This window comes from Epinephelus moara, chromosome 24, assembly GCF_006386435.1.
Source record: "Epinephelus moara isolate mb chromosome 24, YSFRI_EMoa_1.0, whole genome shotgun sequence".
NCBI lineage: Eukaryota > Metazoa > Chordata > Actinopteri > Perciformes > Serranidae > Epinephelus > Epinephelus moara.
In genome coordinates this window covers 32,698,958-32,716,861 of record NC_065529.1, presented here as the reverse complement: position 1 = coordinate 32,716,861, position 17,904 = coordinate 32,698,958, and the positions used below count along the sequence as shown (strand labels likewise).

Sequence of the window (17,904 nt, the reverse complement as noted above, 5' to 3'; positions counted from 1 at the left end):
TTCCTTCTGTGCATTGATATGGTTGGTGGGTGTAGTTCTGTGGAAAGAAAATAGTTCCTACATGAAACTGCTCACAACAAGGTCTGTGGATTATCTTGAGTAACCAGGTCATGATTTCTGTAAAGAGACATTGCTGCTGAGTTTTTCAAATGTAATTTTTTTGGCGCTTTAAGCACCGCAAGCTGAGTGCCATCTAGTTCCATTCTATTCCAGAGAAGGCAGACATCTCTACGGCCAATATCGCCAACACTTGCCACCTCACACCAAAACAATCTAAACTGATAATAGACTGTAAAAAATAATTGACATAGCTACTGTGACATCACCCATTGGTCTTTGGACTCTCGTTTTGAAGCCTCAAGTTCGGCATTTTGGCAGTCGCCATCTTGTTTTGCTTTTTTTGGAGCCAGAAGTCACTATAGTTGAGCGAGAGAGACAGCGCAGACACCCTGTCACTCAAAGTGGCCCACCCTTAATTATGAGTAACTCAAAGCCTGAAAAAAAATGTATATAGGTGAGTTAAATGCGACAAATCTCTACAGCCAATATCTCCAACACTCTGCAACTCACACCAAAACAATCTAGACTGATAAATAGCACTACAGGTAAGAGGGAAATATGTATTATGGATTTTAGGGTGAGCTGTCCTTTTAAATATGATATTAGGTAATTATTGAATTACTGATTGGAAACAAGCTCACCACAAGGTCACTTCATTAATAGTAAAAGCATTGCAACTTTTATTAATGTAAAGGAAAGTGAAAGAGGATAAAGAAAGAAAAGAAAACAACATTTATTAATTGAATTTTACTGTCAATTGCAGATGTGCCGTGTGTCATTCAAAGTTAGAGCACGTTGTAGCCTATAGACTATCAATGAATGGATATGAATGTGGTGAAAACAGTGTGAGCTGGTGTGAATCTGTAGCAGCTCTGCACCTTTAAATCTCTCCGCTCCTCCCTCCTCTCAATGACAAGCCCGCAGAGCCTCTTTAACGCATCCAGTGGATATGACAAACCAGAGGCGCTCCACGGGCCAGCATGTCAAATAATAACAATAATCATGGGCTTTAGCGACAGCAGCTCGTCCCAACCTCACACCCTCACACACTAACGAGGCACCTCGGGGCCGTTTCGCGGGTCTGCGGACGCCTCAAAGTTGGAGCGCGCTCGGCCAAATGGACGTCGATGGACTGGAATGAAAGCTCCACTTCTGTCGGACTGAAGGAAGGAGGGAAAGAAACCTCTGCATGTTCAAGTTTCCTGCTCCAACCAGAGGGGCATCGGTGCGTGCGTGTTGGATGTGTGTGTGGAAGTGTGTGTTGGGTGCGTGTGTGTGTGTGTGCGCGCCTGCAGGACCAGCAGCAGGAGCAGCGGCGGCGGCGGCGGCGGTGGTGGCGGCGGCCGCGGGGAAGGGAAGTTTAGTGCCGTGATTTGTCTTCTTTGCCTCTATTCTGTCGTGTTGCTTTTAATGTCACAGCAGGGGACAGGCGGATTATTAACGTTTCCCTGATGAAAATTAATCATCTGTGGAGAGGCTCTGTGATCGTGACTATGATGATGATGTCGAGTAAGAGCGTGGAGTGGCTGCAGGAGGAGCTGGAGTCCGGGGCCAGCTCTCTGCTGCTGCTGGACTGCAGACCCCATGAGCTGTACGAGTCCTCGCACATCGAGTCGGCCATCAACCTGGCCATCCCGGGCCTCATGCTCCGGAGGCTGAAGAAGGGCAACCTCCCCATCCGCTCCATCATCCCCAACAACGAGGATAAGGAGAAATTTGTCAAGCGCTGCAAGACGGACGTGGTGGTGCTGTACGACGAGGCGACCTCGGAGCGGCAGGAGTCCGGGCTGGGGAGCTCCGTGCTGGGGCTGCTCCTGCAGAAACTGCGGGACGACGGGTGCAAAGCTTTCTACCTGGAGGGTAAGATCAGCTGTGTTGTAATTCATAAAAAAAGAAATCACACTGACGGAAATAAACGGTTTAATTTCTCTCTGATGTAATTAACTCAGATTGCCTCATTTACAGCAGGGCTGCTCTGAAGCACCAAACATTAAACTATTAACTCTAAAACAAAATAAATCTTATGATCTATATGTCCTGGGGTAATTTAATTAACATATAGGCCTACATGTGTCCATGTTTTGTGCTTTTTTGGCTCTGTGGCACATCTGAAACAAAAAACACTTGCGATTTCTGCGCTTTTACAACATATTATTTGGGGAAAACACCTTTCATGGTTGACAAGCCACTCTTATTATTATGAAATCTATAAATATTAATAAAGGGGTGTTTAAGTGTCGCATTGTGGCGATGCTTCAAGTAAATTCAGCTGTTTATCATCCATATAAACTTTGTCTCTTGCTTATTATTTATGAATTATAATATGGCAGCGACTGCTTTGTTTATTCACATCACAGTAACTATAATAGATAGGCTTTAATTTATAAACACACAAGCTGCACTCACTGTGAAGTCATAATGAACTTAGGTTGAGCACTTATTCCCGAGAGAAACACATAAACAATATTCATTTTAATTCTCATCAGGACAGAAGCTTTTAAATTCTAGTCTAAACAAAAGAGGAGTTTAATGGTGTCTTGATATAAAGAGCTGGGTCAAATATGTTTTCAATTAAATGCTGCAAAAATGGCCCCGCCATGTTGTGTTCCTTCAGGAAAAGACTGGCTCTTTTTTTTCATGAATGAACAGGGAAACCAGGAGACGACGACGCACTGTGATTAATCCTCCTGCTTTAAAATAAAAGCACAGGATGGTCAGTGACGGGTGCAAAATGTGGTCGCGTTAGAAGATGTGCATGTATTTTATATTTCTTGATCATGAAAGAAATGTTTCGCTGGAGTCACAGGCTCGAGCTGCCATTCACAAAAAGTCCACTGAGCTGAGTAGTGAGTGTAGCAGCAGCAGCAGCAGAGCTGACAGTCCTGCTCTGCTGCTCATTCTCCCCAGGGCTCAGCTTTTCTCAATGGAGCACATCTGTCCGGCCTGTTTGCTTAGTCACAATGACGTAAATATCATGTTTTCTGTCATATTAACATGTGAAGCAGTGGAGCATTAAAAAATAGTATGACTGCATGAGCTGCATTTTAATACAAAATCATTTTTGTTGTTTTTTTTTATTCACTTATAAACCCAAATCACGATAGAAATTGTACATTATTTACAATGTATTAATGTTTATGTGAGTTAATAATGAAGTTATGTAAAGTATTTTAGACTAAACTACACTCCACTCCTACCTGGCCACTGTATGGCTTGCAATTAATATTGATTATAGTGGTAAAATGTGTTTTAATTGATTTATCTATTGATAAAAATGCTTATTATTTATCACATTTTTTTCTTGTAACAGTCAATTTTTTATTTAGTTATTTTTTTCATTGTTTCTTTCTAATTAAATGTTAATTTCTTGTCCTTTAGTTTCATGATCCACCTCCTGTTTCATACAGACTTGATATACAGCTGCCATTTTGTAGATGCTGTATTACACAATCTTGTGGTCATGCACAGGCGAGGGCGTAGGTTTCACTTTGACACTGGGGGGGGGACTCATACTGTATGAAACAGGGGGTTTGGGGTCCTCTGCCAGAAACATTTGAGGGTCAAACACTTAATTTCCAGTTCCAGTAAATTTTCTGCACACACATCTAAATATTGAGGAGGACGTGTCCACTGTGTTCCCCATGAAATCTACGCCTATGGGTACACGCACATTTTTTTTATACTACCCAGTAAAGTCGTAGAGTTGCTGTGAAACTGCGCCTACTTAGGGTGACAAAAATTTTGGGTACATCGGTACAATGGACAACCAAGAAAGACTGGCAGAGGAGATACCCGCACACCAATACAACTGGGCTGGACAGCCACAAAAAAGGATCACAGGCTGAGATCAATGCAAAACAATGTCAATTTATTTAGAATATCTGTGCACAAAAAGTGCTCACATATACCACCTAGTAAAATGATTTTCTGGCCTTTTCCTGACATTGACCTTTTCTGGTCTTTTCCTCGTCCTCCAGGGGGCTTCAACAAGTTCCAGTCGGAGTACCCCGAGCACTGCGAGACCAATCTGGATTGCTCCTGTCCCAGCAGCTCCCCACCAGCCTCCGTCCTCGGCCTTGGAGGACTCCGCATCAGCTCCGACTGCTCGGACGGGGAATCTGACCGCGAGCCGGGCAGCGCCACAGAGTCGGAGGGCAGCCCGCTCCCCAACAACCAGCCAGCGTTTCCCGTCCAGATCCTGCCGTACCTTTACCTGGGCTGTGCCAAAGACTCCACCAACCTCGATGTGCTCAGCAAGTACAACATCAAGTACATCCTCAACGTGACACCCAACCTGCCCAACATGTTCGAACACGAAGGCGACTTCAAGTACAAACAGATCCCCATCTCTGATCACTGGAGCCAGAACCTCTCTCAGTTTTTCCCCGAGGCCATTTCATTCATTGGTGAGTAAAGGTGGAGAGAGCTCAGCTCATGTCTCTGTGTGTGTTATGTTACAAGTTGGTCATCATGCTAAATTCTGGCAGAACAGTGCTAAATATGCCGAATATTCTGCTCCTTTGTGGCACTTTATGGAGCTCAGTTCACCTTCTCAGCCAGAGTCTGACAGCAGGCCAAACTGTAGCGCAGTAAGCATGATTTATGTGGCTTAAAATGTGGGGGGCAAAAACAGGATTTTAAAAAGAGGGGGTCAGGTCCCCATACCCGCCATCCCCAGTGAAATTACACCTCAGATCCAGGGTTACATCTTCAAATTGCTTGATTTGTCCGACCAACAGTCCAACACCTAAGCTACCGCACGACAAAAGCTAGAACCATCAATTATCTGGTGTTTTTGCTTGACAAATTATCAAATGATCATCAAAAGAATTGGAGATTACTTTTCTGGTCCAACAACTAATTGATTAATTAAATAATAAAAGCCAAAAATGGTGAGAAATGCTCTTTACTATCTTCCAAAAGCCAAGCTGACTTCTTCAAATTGCTTGTTTTGTTCAATCAAAAGTCCAAAATCCAAAAATATTCAATTTACCATCACATCACTAAGAAACGCAGCAAATATTCACATTTGAGAAATTGAAATTAGTGAAATTATCGCTAAAAAAAAGACTTAAATGACCAGCCAATCATTCAATCGCCTCAGATGTAGGGGAACATTTTTGCGATTTGTGAACATTTTGAAATATGCTGAGTATTGCGATAACATATATTGTGATTTATTACCTTTTTTCAACTGCAAATTATGTCACCAAATGAAAACTGTCAACATCTGTTTTATCAAAAGGTTTCCATCTGTTCAGCTCACATCAGTCATTTTTATTGCAGCAAAGAGTACCAAGTGGACTGAAAAAGCAATCAGTTTTATTATTCTAGTAGGCTAGCAAAAGGTTAATTTGAATTAGCAACAAGCAATCAGTAGAAACTGATACTTAGCGCAACGATAAAATATTGCCTCACAAAATATCGCGATACGATGCTGTATTGATTTTTTTCCCTCACCCTATTCACATCGCTTCAGTTTTGTTATGTGAAGCATATCCTACATTATTATCTCTGCCTACTTTTTTCCTAGATTATAACCATATATTATGATTTAAAAGTCTTTTTCTGCCATATAATAGTTTTTTTGGAGCTGCATTTCGACCATCAGCTGCCTATGTTTTACTATTCCTGATTAAATATGAATTCAGTATCACAGACTATAAGGCAAAGTTTTTAATAAAACATGAAAATAGATTCTTTGAGAATGGGGTCATACTGAAGCCACAAGAATTCTAAGCCCCCATTTTCAGTATTTCCCGTCATTCCCATCATTCCCTCTGACTTAATTCCCAGAGAATGCGTAAATTCCCTCTGATGAGTCAACAAGACCGAGAGTCTTTGTGTTCGTCCCAGACTGTCCAGAAGCCCCCTGACATTTTTCTTTCTTTTTTAAGACTAATGTCTCCGCTTAGGTGGGAGGAAGTGTGACATATGCCAGAGCCAGAGGTCGTGGCAGATTTGGGTCATGCTGATGTTAAATGTTGCTGTCTGGCTGGCTGTAATGTGCAGGGATTACATCAGTCCTTTTTAGTAACAGTAGGGTAATTATGGGTGAAGGAGAGAGAAGCTTGGGCTGTAAAGGACACCCAGATGTGACCTTACAATGTTCTGTTGTAAACTGCGGATTCCTGAAATATCTGGAATCATTGTGTGTGAACGTGTGAAGACGGAGGAATTTGATGTTCTTATGCATTTTAACAGGCTGATAAACGGACAGTTCTCGAACAATGCTGCACAATCTGAGGATCAGTTCGGAGCAGATTAACCACCGGTTACGTATTTGACTTCTGAGCCTCGTATAGTCGTGGAAAGTGAGCACACATCACATATAAATTTAATTTGGCATCCGCTTGGCAGCCTGAGCTCGTGAGCCAACTGACCCCAATCCTACAACAAGAGATGCAGGCGGAGAGAGTGAGGAGAGGCAGAGAGAGAGATAAAGGAGAGGATGAAAGAGAGAGCGAGGAGGAAGAAAGGAAAGAAGCACTTAACTCTCTCGCTCTGATGGCCTGTAGTGATGCAAGTGCAAGGGCTCGAAACTGATAGAAGGTGGATGGATGTAGCCTGTTAATAATGCAAGATGTTTCGTTCTTAATTCAGGTTTTTCTGCAGACCGAGAGCTAGAAAGCAGAATGAAACGTGGCTTTCTCGCTGTCATTGAGAAAGGTCATTCTGGATTGAAAAACATAACATTATGACATGTTTAAAAAGAAAAATCTAATTGTTAGTTCTCGTTTTAAAGCACCTAAAAGCTTGTTTTTAAGCTGTCTTGTTTTTTCATGCCTAAATAAGCAACAAACCAGTTTTAAAGTTAGAAATTAAAGAACATTTTGGGATTATTTGTTAGCTTTCACACTCAAATACCCTCAAATCTGATCAAAGAGTGTTCTGGCGTCGTGTGTTTTTTCCAACTTAGCACTGCCAACTTCAAACCAGGAAGAAGAGCACAGAGAAAAAAAAAATGCATTAATATGTTGTGTGAAACCAAAACTGTCCCAACGTTGGCAGAAAATTGCAAGTTCATGTAGGAGTTGCTCGTAGTAACAAGCTTATTTAGAAAAGGGAAAAGTTTTCAGAGCCTTTAAACAGAATTTCAACTGTTTTTTAAGTGACTCACGTTGATAATCTGTAAATATTGTTCATTGTTTATTACGATCTATTTTCGTTGTTACCTTAGCAACAACTGCTCTTCCTGGAGTCCATATTGAAATATTACAGTATGATTAATGCTTACACTGTTTAGTGTAAATAAATCAGCTGCAGTATCACCATTAGTATGAATACATCTCAATTCATTTCAATCAGTTCAATTCATAAGCACGTCCACACAGCAGATAAACAAAATAGAAAGTAATACTTATTCTGCTTGTTTATATTGTGAGCTTCTTAAAAAAATATAACCTCTTTAGTTGGGCTGTTCTGAATACCAGGTTTTGGGTTTGGAAACTTTGTTTAGAAATATTTGTGATTAATTGAAGCTCTGGGGGACACCTCGCAGTTACGTTAGCAAAACTAGCTAGAAAAAACAAATACTTTGCGAGACAGCTGGGCTGCTTTTACCAAGCTAGTTGTAGTTTTGGGATATGACAGTTTCCTTTGGCGTATCTGACACTCTACTTTTTGGGGGTCATATTTAAATTCAGAAACTTTTCCATACACTTGACTTTTTCAGCATCTTGCTAGCGTAACTGTGAGCCTGTCATGGGCGGTCAAATTGTCGTAGTCTCAGCACTAGGCCTGTCACTGAGTAAAAATGGTCTTGTCTGAGAATACCTAATAATTATTGTTGCAGCATGTGAATTTTGTTGGATTACCATTTCTGTTTGGGATTTTTGGGGAAATGGTAGAGGAAAACAGAGCATTCAAATACTGATTTGGACATTGATTACCATGGCAACAAGCAAAACTTCAAAGCATTTGGGTCAGTTCTACTCCTAAATTGTTTCACTGAACCTTTTTGTCTAGGTTCTTGAAATTTTAAGTTTGGGAGATGTATTGTATTATGATGTTGGTTTCAACATATTGTGCAAATTAACTCGAAACGATTGGTTAAAGTTAAAGACTTGTCCTTCTGCCTTATTGAGGATTCACAAAATTGTCTAGCTTTTGCCCTTGTTCCGAAAAAAACCCCCAATATTTCTACTAAGCTATTTACATGGCAAATGAAAATGAATATTCCATTGATATTCTTGTTTACCTGCAGTCCTGCCTACTGTCATTAACATGTCCTAACATGTCGTTTATCGCATGATCAAAATATGGAAAAGTGGAACGGCTGGAGCTGCTTGTGCCGTTTTGCTTCTTTGCATCAAAATGTTTCGACCGTGAAAACGCAGCCTCGGTCATTCATTCCTTCACCCACACCTTCTTGAAAAGGTCGTTGTTGCGAATTTGGGCATGTCCAAAAATCTGTTGATATCCAAGTCTTTCATAATGTTTAAAAGTAGGCATGTTTCTCCTTCTAATCAGAAATGTGGGCTTTTCTTTTGGGCATGCATGTCTACCCCACAGCCTTGCACACTGTTGGCTAGTTGGTTTGTGTACAATGTATCCATAACAACGCATGTAAACAGGCAAGAGGCCATATGTCACAAACTGTGTTTAAAACCCCAATTGAGATTAAAAAATGCTAAATTCGAAAAAAGGCCTAATTCAGAATATCTGAACAGAATATATAACAGTAATACTAATGTGCATGTAAATGTAGTCTTCGATAATTTGAAGGCCAATGTGTATGACTGAAACACATTTTATCAGTGATCTAATCCTCTCATGCTTTCCTCTTCTCATCTTTCCCCCTCCTCTCTTCTTCACTTCACTCATCTTTTTTCCTCCTCCGTCCCTCCCTCTCCTCCGCAGACGAGGCACGCTCAAAAAAGTGCGGCATCCTTGTGCACTGTCTGGCCGGGATCAGCCGCTCTGTGACCGTCACGGTGGCCTACCTAATGCAGAAGCTCAACCTGTCGCTGAACGACGCCTACGACTTTGTCAAGCGGAAAAAGTCGAACATTTCTCCAAACTTCAACTTCATGGGCCAGCTCCTGGACTTTGAGCGGACACTGGGCCTCAACAGCCCCTGCGACAACCACTCGACCTCCCCGACGCACGACCAGCTCTTCTTCACCACCCCAACCAATCACAATGTGTTTCAACTGGACACACTGGAGTCCACATGAAAGTCAGACAGGGGACTGTCCCTTTTTTGGGGGGTTAAAGGTGGTGTTGTTACCATGGTAACAAACGGCTGCAGTGGAGGGAAGCAGCCAGTTTTAATGAATGTTTTAGCCTCCTGAGGCTCGTTGTCTGAGAGCCTGGCCACGGAGCAGCGTCTGAGGGGCAGGGGAGGTCACAGATGCCACGTTAAAAAGGGGACGGGGTGTTTTTTTAACCCAGAGGGGAAACTGACAGATAATGTTTACGACCGCGTCCTCCTCGGGAGTTGATTGAAATGGAGGGCGGAAGAGCCCCGATCAACTTGTCTTGTGCAACGAAGAACCGAGGGGACTTAACTGACTGAGAAACTGAGCGAAGGACGCAGCAGGACAGACAGCTTCATACAAAGATAGGAAAAATCTACAGTGCTCGACTTATGAGACAACAACATCCTCTCTGTCTTTCTGTCTCGGCCCTCGAGCCGAGCTGACTGGTGCCAAGTGGAGAATCTGGGATTTACTTGTAGGAAATCTCGCTCTACTGAATGTAGAGTTTTACAAACCAAGGAATTAACACACACATGCGCACACACATGAAAACAAAGTATGTATGTTTGTACTGTATGTACTGTATGTATGTTAACGTACATAGCAGAAAATGTATGGGCAGTCCTTAACAAATTCAGTATGTCTATATGCATTTTTGTATATTTTTGTGTACATTTACGCACAAATCTATACCTTATATAAATATATACGCATAGAAATCTTATCTATCCAATCCAACAATGGCTTAAGAGATTGTAAAACTAAAGAAGGGGAATGGGTGTGGCGACGCCAACAAAGAGGAACGTTGTTGTGATAGTTGTCTTTTTTTTTAAGTTTCGTTTTCCTTTTAGGTTTGTAATGACCTAATGCAGTTTGCACAGTGGTGTAGCCATTGACTTGTTGGCACTTGGAGCCGGTGCTGGAAGCAGGCAGATAAAGAGACATTCAGAGAAGAGGAGCAGAGAGGAGAGGCCAGTCCCAGGCTGCGACGAGTCCCGACAGCTGCACAGTGGAGTGGGGAGGGAGCAGGAACGGTCCCCCGATCAGAGGACGAGGTTCAGGGGTTAGAGGGTTGGGTTAGGGGTTAAGACGAGCAGCGTGGTAGGACGTGGGCATGGGGGTTGGGTACGGGTAAAGCCACTACAGTGGAGTTGACATTTGGCCAACTGTTTTCAAGTTCCCAGTTCCTACTTCCTTCCCCGTATGACTGTTCATCCAGTTGCCTTACAAGAAGTACCAGTTGTTTCCACCAGCTGTTTTGATTAGTTGTTTCATTTCAGTTAGAAACTAAACTACTGAACTTCCTCCATTATTTCATCACAGCATATTGTCTGACCAGTATGTTGTGCCAAACTGGTTCCTCACAGACTGACTTTTGTACTTTGAGGCTTGAATGAGAGATTGTTTGAGGATGCTAAGGCAACATTTCTGAGCAACTTTTTTGGGCAGCTTATCTTAGCAACCTTGGGCAAGGAGGTGCCTCAACACTCTTGTATTACCTAACTTCTTTTTGCCTAAGAGGAAGTTGTTCAATTCATTGTCCTATCTTAGGTCCCTTTTAGGATCCAGGTACAAATTTGCCAAAAAATTGACTCTTAGTCAAGGGACTGTGATTATATCCCGGTCTTGGTGTTGGAGTTATGAAGTGGTGGACTTGGGACTGGCCTCAGCTACAGACTGCACTTAGCTACTTCAATAGCTTCACATCCCTTCACTGCATTGGAGAAAACAGGAGGAAGGTCTTTCTGCAGAGGGATCACCCATTTCGTCAAAGAAAAGTTTGAGTTGATTCACCCTTAAGCCTTGGGTCTATGAAAGATATATTAAACACAAATTGATATAAATATATATATTATAGAGCTAATAGTAAACAAATCTATATTATTTTGTATACCTGAGCATGCTGTGGTACTGTATGCTCTCTAACAGTAGACGTAACCACGGGTTGGATGTTGCTTTACAAGGTGGGATGACGAACGATGAGGACCGTTTTTTTAACTGCTGTTGCTGCTGGACACAGCGGTACACAGCGTGTGGTTAAAGAGATTTCTGAGATCCTGTCCACATCAGAAGCACCTTAACAAGAGAGAATCCAAAAATGTGTGCAGATTTTCTGCTGCTGCAGGAGTCGTCCATTTAATGTGGGTCTCCTGGTATGAGCGGAGCAAAGCTGCAGCACTTAGAATTATAGCTATGTCTGTAGGTACACTGGGCATCATGCAAGAACATTTCCATACCCTTACTCCAGATCTCTTTTACTAAGTGTTTGTAACTGCACAAACATGTTGTAAATAACTCTTTTAACCAGATTACTGCCCCCTCGATCTTGGAACCCATCAGCTATCAGTCTTCTTTGGCGAATATTCCAGGGGTTCCAGTGTAGCCAGCAGGTATCTGGGCCAAGACTCCCTCTTCTTGTTTACAGTCCAATTAGCATTCTCAAAACTCAACAGCTATCGGTCTGATGACGATTTATCAACAATCATCATCAGACCGATAGCTATTGGGTCTAAAAAAGCGAATAAAAAGCAACATTGTCATCAGACGATAGCCGATGGATTCCAAGATTGCATTTCGGCCAATGCATTCCACCTCTTTTGCTCTACACACGGGCTGTTTACCAGCATGCAACCAAAGCCCTCTCAAACATGACTTTTCAGTACAACTTAGTCTATTAACGGAAACCAGAATGCTTCCAATACCAAAATCTTGTCCCGTTGCTAACAGATTCTGCATTTAGAGGCACACACGTGCACATTGATGAGTTGTGATTGGTAGCATAACCATTGCTATATAAGGCTACCTGTTCTGGTCTATTTGTGGGCAGGTTTCATTCCTAAAAATGTAAAAAAGCTGAAGGAATCAGCAGACATACAATTTTACAGTGGCAGAATAAGAAAAAAAAGAAAAATAGGCTATTACTACAGCAGTGTGCGATGTCAACGCAGAGCTGTACCATGACCGAAATAAGTGGGAATGGTTTGATATAAAATCAGATGCTTAAAAACATCTTGACAACAGACTCACACCTACGTTTAGTTTTGATAGTAATGTTTTGACCAACTACATATCCTTTGGCCTGTTAGTCTGAGGAAGACCTGTACGTGGTTAAAACGTTGCTATTAAAACTAAAAAGAGAACGTGACAAGTTCTCTTAAATCACTCGCACGGGAACGATTTTGTTCGTATGAGTGTTTCTTGCATGAGGCCCAGTGTTCATAGCAAACTACAGAGGTTTAATTGCAGAGCGGTGATGTGGACGGGGTTCAAACAGAAACACAGGACTGGGTTTCAGAGGGGACAGCAGTTGAATCTGAACAGGGTTGGTTTTAGCTGGCCTTATATAATCTTTCTAACTTGTTTCTAATGCTGACTGTTCAATACTTTGTATCTCACTTTAGAAAAACATTGTGTAAAAAGGAAAAAAAATGAACCTTTTGTTTATCTGTTATTTGAATCAGAACATGGTAATAATAGACAGCGAGCTGTCTTTTTACCGTTAACGGGTCACACAAGGTCCTCTTTGTTACTCTGCAATATATCAAAACACCTTTTTTGCAGTATTTTGTAGATCCAAGACCTCAAAAATTTTTAAAATCTATCTTCTTTTGTACTCTATCTATTCTATTATAATTATACAAGATTCAGCTCGATATGGCTTGTGGACTGAAGTAACATTTCACCTGGGGTGTCCAAAATGTTGGGCCAAAATGCCCATTACCAACCTGAAAGAGGCCCTCACAAACACAAAAACACACACACACACACACACACACACACACACACACACACACACACACACACACACACACACTGCTTCACACAGCCAGAGCTGCTGTGTTTCAGCATGCCAGTTATGTTTCACAATAGAGGATTACACGACCCGGCTTAGATAATTACAAGGTCTTTTTCCGTCTTGTTTTGATATAATGTGCTCTATGCTATTCCTGTGGCCTTTCAATATGAATATATATCTAAGTATATATATGTTATGAATTTATATGCAAAAGTTCCTCTCCTATTATAGCATCAGAGATGAAAATAATACTACCATGCTTGAATGGCCTTCCCTCGTCTGTAGTCATATCCCACTTACAATAAGAAAAACGACTTGATCACTTGCACCCTAGGATTGAAATATATTTCAGTACGGAGCTTTTCTATTTAAAAAGAATATGGTTGATTTCAAGCTGCTTTCTTGTGTTTTTTTTTGTGTCTTTGTAACAATGAAAGAGAAATCAAGTCTTTTTCTCTGTTTGTAAATTTGCCAGATCACGGGAACGGCTGTTTCTGTGTCCTTAAACTTGTAGCTACATCTCGGTAAGAATGTGCTCGGGAGGGAAAGTCGCGAGTGAACGAGGGCAGAGAGGTGGCGGCGCTAAAATACAAAGTGAAAGAAAAAGTGAATGATTTTAAAAATGTTACCTCAGTGAGGAATTTTTCAGGGATTTTTTTGACAATGCATCTTGCATCGTGTTACAGCTTCAAACACACGTTGAATAGCTGTTTTGTATTGTGCTGTAAACAGTTTTTAAAAAAAGATGCAATCTGTCTGTGTATAAAAACAAGGGGGCATGTTAACCGGGGCAGTTTCACCTTTCTGTCTACTGAAGGAAATACGATTGACCCTATGTATTGTACAGTATATGGAAACAACACAAGACATGTTTATACCGCAAATAAATATTGAAATATTTTTTTCTTTAACATGTGTTTCAGTTATATTTCTTACCACAACATTACAAAAAAAATATCTCTTTAAGTAGTAATTACAATGAATGCAGAGGAATTTGTCATACTGATCAACACACTGACAGCTTACATGGTACAGTATTTGTTGGATTTTTCTTTGGATTGATTGACTGATTGAACAGGTTGTATCATAAGACAATGGTTTCCGGCCCAGAGGTCAAGAAAAGCAGAAAACGTGTCTGCTACACAAAATTATGTGTACTCTTTAATATAAGGTCGTTTTAAATGTTTGTTTTCAGTATTATAAACATACTAACTTCTCCTATGAAGACATTTTCAGTATTACTATCTCCACCAGGCACCAGCATTTGGTTGTGTGTGTATCTGTCTGCAGATAATCTCCCAAACTACTGGACCAATCAGCCTTTTTGTGTTCAGATTTATGACTGTTACTCTCATGTGGTTGCGCTGATGTACAATTGATGAAACACCTGTTTTTCACTCCTCTTACCCGACCGACAGGGCCACAAGTCCTTAACAAATTCACGTAGCACATAGCAATACGCGTTTCTGGCAATCGGTTCAGCTGAAAACAAGATGCCTTACTGTATATTGCAGACAACATTCTGACTTTCGTCTTGGTTCAAAAGCATCCATAGATTATTATCCATTAGTTTCATACCTGATATGTTATAGTCAACTAAAGTTAGGCACAATACCAGACAGAACAAAACATGTTTGTTTTTTATCTTCACTGCCATCGTGTATGCAAGGAGCCAGGAGGAAAAATTCCACCGAGCGCAGCTGTGCTCGTCTTTCCACCTGTGTGTTTTATTTCGCTCTGGCGGCCACATTGCAGCCAGAATGCATCTGCCTGGCGGAGATCTGTGCTCTACTGAGTGCACTTTTCTAGTTATTTTTATTATTAGTTTTACGTCATTGTCATTATCTGTTTGTGGAACAGCTTCCATCTACGAATCTACAAAAGGAGTTAAAGTTGTTGACCAAAGCAGTAAAAAACATGACTGCATACAACTACATTATAGTGTGTTATTAATGTATAAATGCTAAATAGAGGGACTTTAAGTGTCTGTTCTAGATAGAGCAACAAGACTTTATTTTTTGCTGACTTCCCCTCATCTTTTTCCACAAACACACACACACACACACACACACACACACACACACACACACTCTCACACACACACACACACACACACACACACACTCTCACACACAAGGTTTGTCTTGTCTTTCTAAAGAAACTGGCAGCTACACATCCAATTGCTTAAACTGAAACTCTGCGACTTCCCTTTTCGTACTGTACTGTGTGTGTTTTGTACGCAGTTAAAAAGGAGCATGTTGTTTGTGTTTACCACTAAAAACAACTAAACCAGAAAAACAAAACCCATCTCAACAACTCTGATCACAATACCTGCTTTCATTTTCAATTTTTATTTCTTCTCACAATTTTCATGTTATGCACCAATGCACCATAGCAAATTCCTTTTATGTGAAAACCTATTAAGCAATAAACCAGATTCTAAATAAGAATATTTCCCAAACTTTTTGAATATTATTTCAAGAACATAGTTGTTTTTGTGGTGGTATATACCAGCACAGTTTCTAAGTCTATATACTGGCGGTTGAGATCCAGCTGTGTTGCAGAGAAACAAGGGATAACAATTCTGTTTTCTCTGAGCTTCATCCTGTGTGTCCATTAACTGTGCTCCCACATAACCCAAACTGCCTTTCCTCCTTCCTTTCTCCTCAATTAGGGGGTAACAGTGGCACATGTGCACATGAAAGCTGACAGTGAGGGAGAGAGAAGCAGCAAAGTGAGGAATCGAGAAGGAGGGTTGGTGGGAATAAAAAAGAGCATCTTAAAGACAGCGCTGTGAGCTGAGCCGAGCCGGCTATAAATATCTCCTCCAGTGTTGCCCTCGCTTCTCTTCCCTCCTTCTACAACAGCTCTTCTTTCATTTTTACTGTGACTTCCTGCGCTGAGTGAGCCATTCACCTCATGGTAATTCAGACAGGATATTACAGTGACAAGGGAGGTGAAATAACGGAAATGAAGGCCCCACCCTGTTTGAAGACAGGGGACAGGATGATCGACACCACCGACTGATTACTTTTTGGTCTCCTGGCAACGTGATGACAGGGTCTCCCACATGCCCATCATCATCATGAGAGTACATGTAACAGGAAATGTTTCCTGCCCTAATTTAGAATAATTAGACCTGAGGGTTTAACATGAATGGAGATAGTTAAAGGAATTAATCACCAGCCCTGTGACATTTCCGCTGTTGTCTTTTCGAGTGAAGCACTTCAGTGGGCTTCAAGAACTGAAAACATGTTTCACACTGCTCGCTATAATGTGGATACTTCACCCTGGTATCGTGAAAGGTGCATGTTGATAGAAAATGTTTGCTCCATGTTCTGTAAAGTCACAGCACCTGCTTGATTAATTTCATTGTTTTGGTGCCCTCATAGGGGTGGCCAGATCGGACTTCTGAAAATTTTGGGGCGGCACATTAAAGCCAAAAGCCATAACTGAATTTAGTGAATTCAATTATGCTATTGAAATATATAGGCAAGTTGAAAACTATATCAATATGAGAGTAAAGAATCGCAAACTGATATAATTTGATTCCTCATTATCAATTACTGCAGTTTAGGGGAGATTCGTGGGTACCCACAGAACCCGTTTTCATTCAGATATCTTGAGGTGAGAGATCAAGGGACCTGTGCCGACTTGCCGTAGATGGGCCACTAACCTCGCACCTGCTAATGTGTGCTCACCTTTTCTGTCTGATAACTTAAGACCAGACTTTCAGGAGATTTAAACCAGGAGCTGAATTATCCTCAGAGGTCTCTCCCTCTCCAAAACAAATGAATCCTGTGATTGAAACCGTTAAAATACTGAATAAAACAGTATTGTATAAAAAAAAAAAAAAAAAAGAGTTTTTCTGATACTTTGTTCATTGCGGAGGGGCTACTAAAGATGATGGCCAATGCAAAAATGCAAATGGCCCTATCCGGATCCAGTGTTTTGGATTGTCCATTCTGGGCTACTGTAGAAACATGGTGGTGCAACATGCCGGACTCCGTGGAGGACCCGTTCCCTCTGTAGATATAAATGGCCCATTCAAAGGTAACAAAAACACAACGATTCTTATTTTCAGGTGATTATACACTAAAGATCATACACTTCTAACGTTATACTTTATTTCTACCAGTATGTCCCCTAAAACCTACACACTGAATCTTTAAGGAAAAATATGGCCTCAGGTCCCAGGTCAGGTTCAGGTCTCAAATTTGCCCCTGCAGAACCAACACTTTTCTCCCTATGAACAAATTGTTCCACATCCTGTTAGTAAGAACATTTGTTCACTTAGTAGCCCTATGTTTAATAAGTACACAAACATTTTAAAGAAATGATGAACCCTGCTGCTGATGATGATGATAATGCATGCACAACTGAGATGAAGTTACCTCAGAGAAGGAAGTTGGGCCAAAGTGTTTGTAAATATTAATAAACAAATAAAATGTGTTGGCAGCAAAAAAAAAGCAACCCTCTATGTATCAGTCAATGGTGACACCAATTTTGAAAAGCTGTTTCCACACAGTACAACCAGAGCTGTAAAACACTGTTATACAACTAACATTGCATCAACCAAACTGTTTGAGTGTTGAAACGATCCGAGGGTGAACGAAGGGTCACAGCAGAAACATATCTGATCTCAACACTTCCTCTTATATAGAAAGGCAGGTGCCAACTGCAGCTCTGGACATAATGTTTTGTTGGAGAAGAAACTGTGTGTCTACATATGTGTGGGTGTTAGCTACCATTTTCGCAGTCTGGACTACATTAAATAGCTGTATGTTAGTGCCGTCATTTCTGAACCCAGCACGGACTTATTTCAGTAATAATCCTGCCTCCATC

The 17,904-nt window shown here is 41.2% G+C and overlaps 1 protein-coding gene across 1 annotated transcript; it reads left to right on the top strand.

The window, feature by feature from the left end:
* The first annotated feature begins 992 nt into the window (after positions 1-992).
* Positions 993-13,970, top strand: dusp7 (dual specificity phosphatase 7). Its single transcript, XM_050038243.1, has 3 exons — positions 993-1,920; positions 4,038-4,466; positions 8,923-13,970. The coding sequence occupies exons 1-3, from the start codon at positions 1,512-1,514 to the stop codon at positions 9,237-9,239; spliced, it is 1,155 nt and encodes a 384-aa protein (XP_049894200.1). The 5' UTR covers positions 993-1,511; the 3' UTR covers positions 9,240-13,970.
* The last annotated feature ends 3,934 nt before the right edge of the window (positions 13,971-17,904 follow it).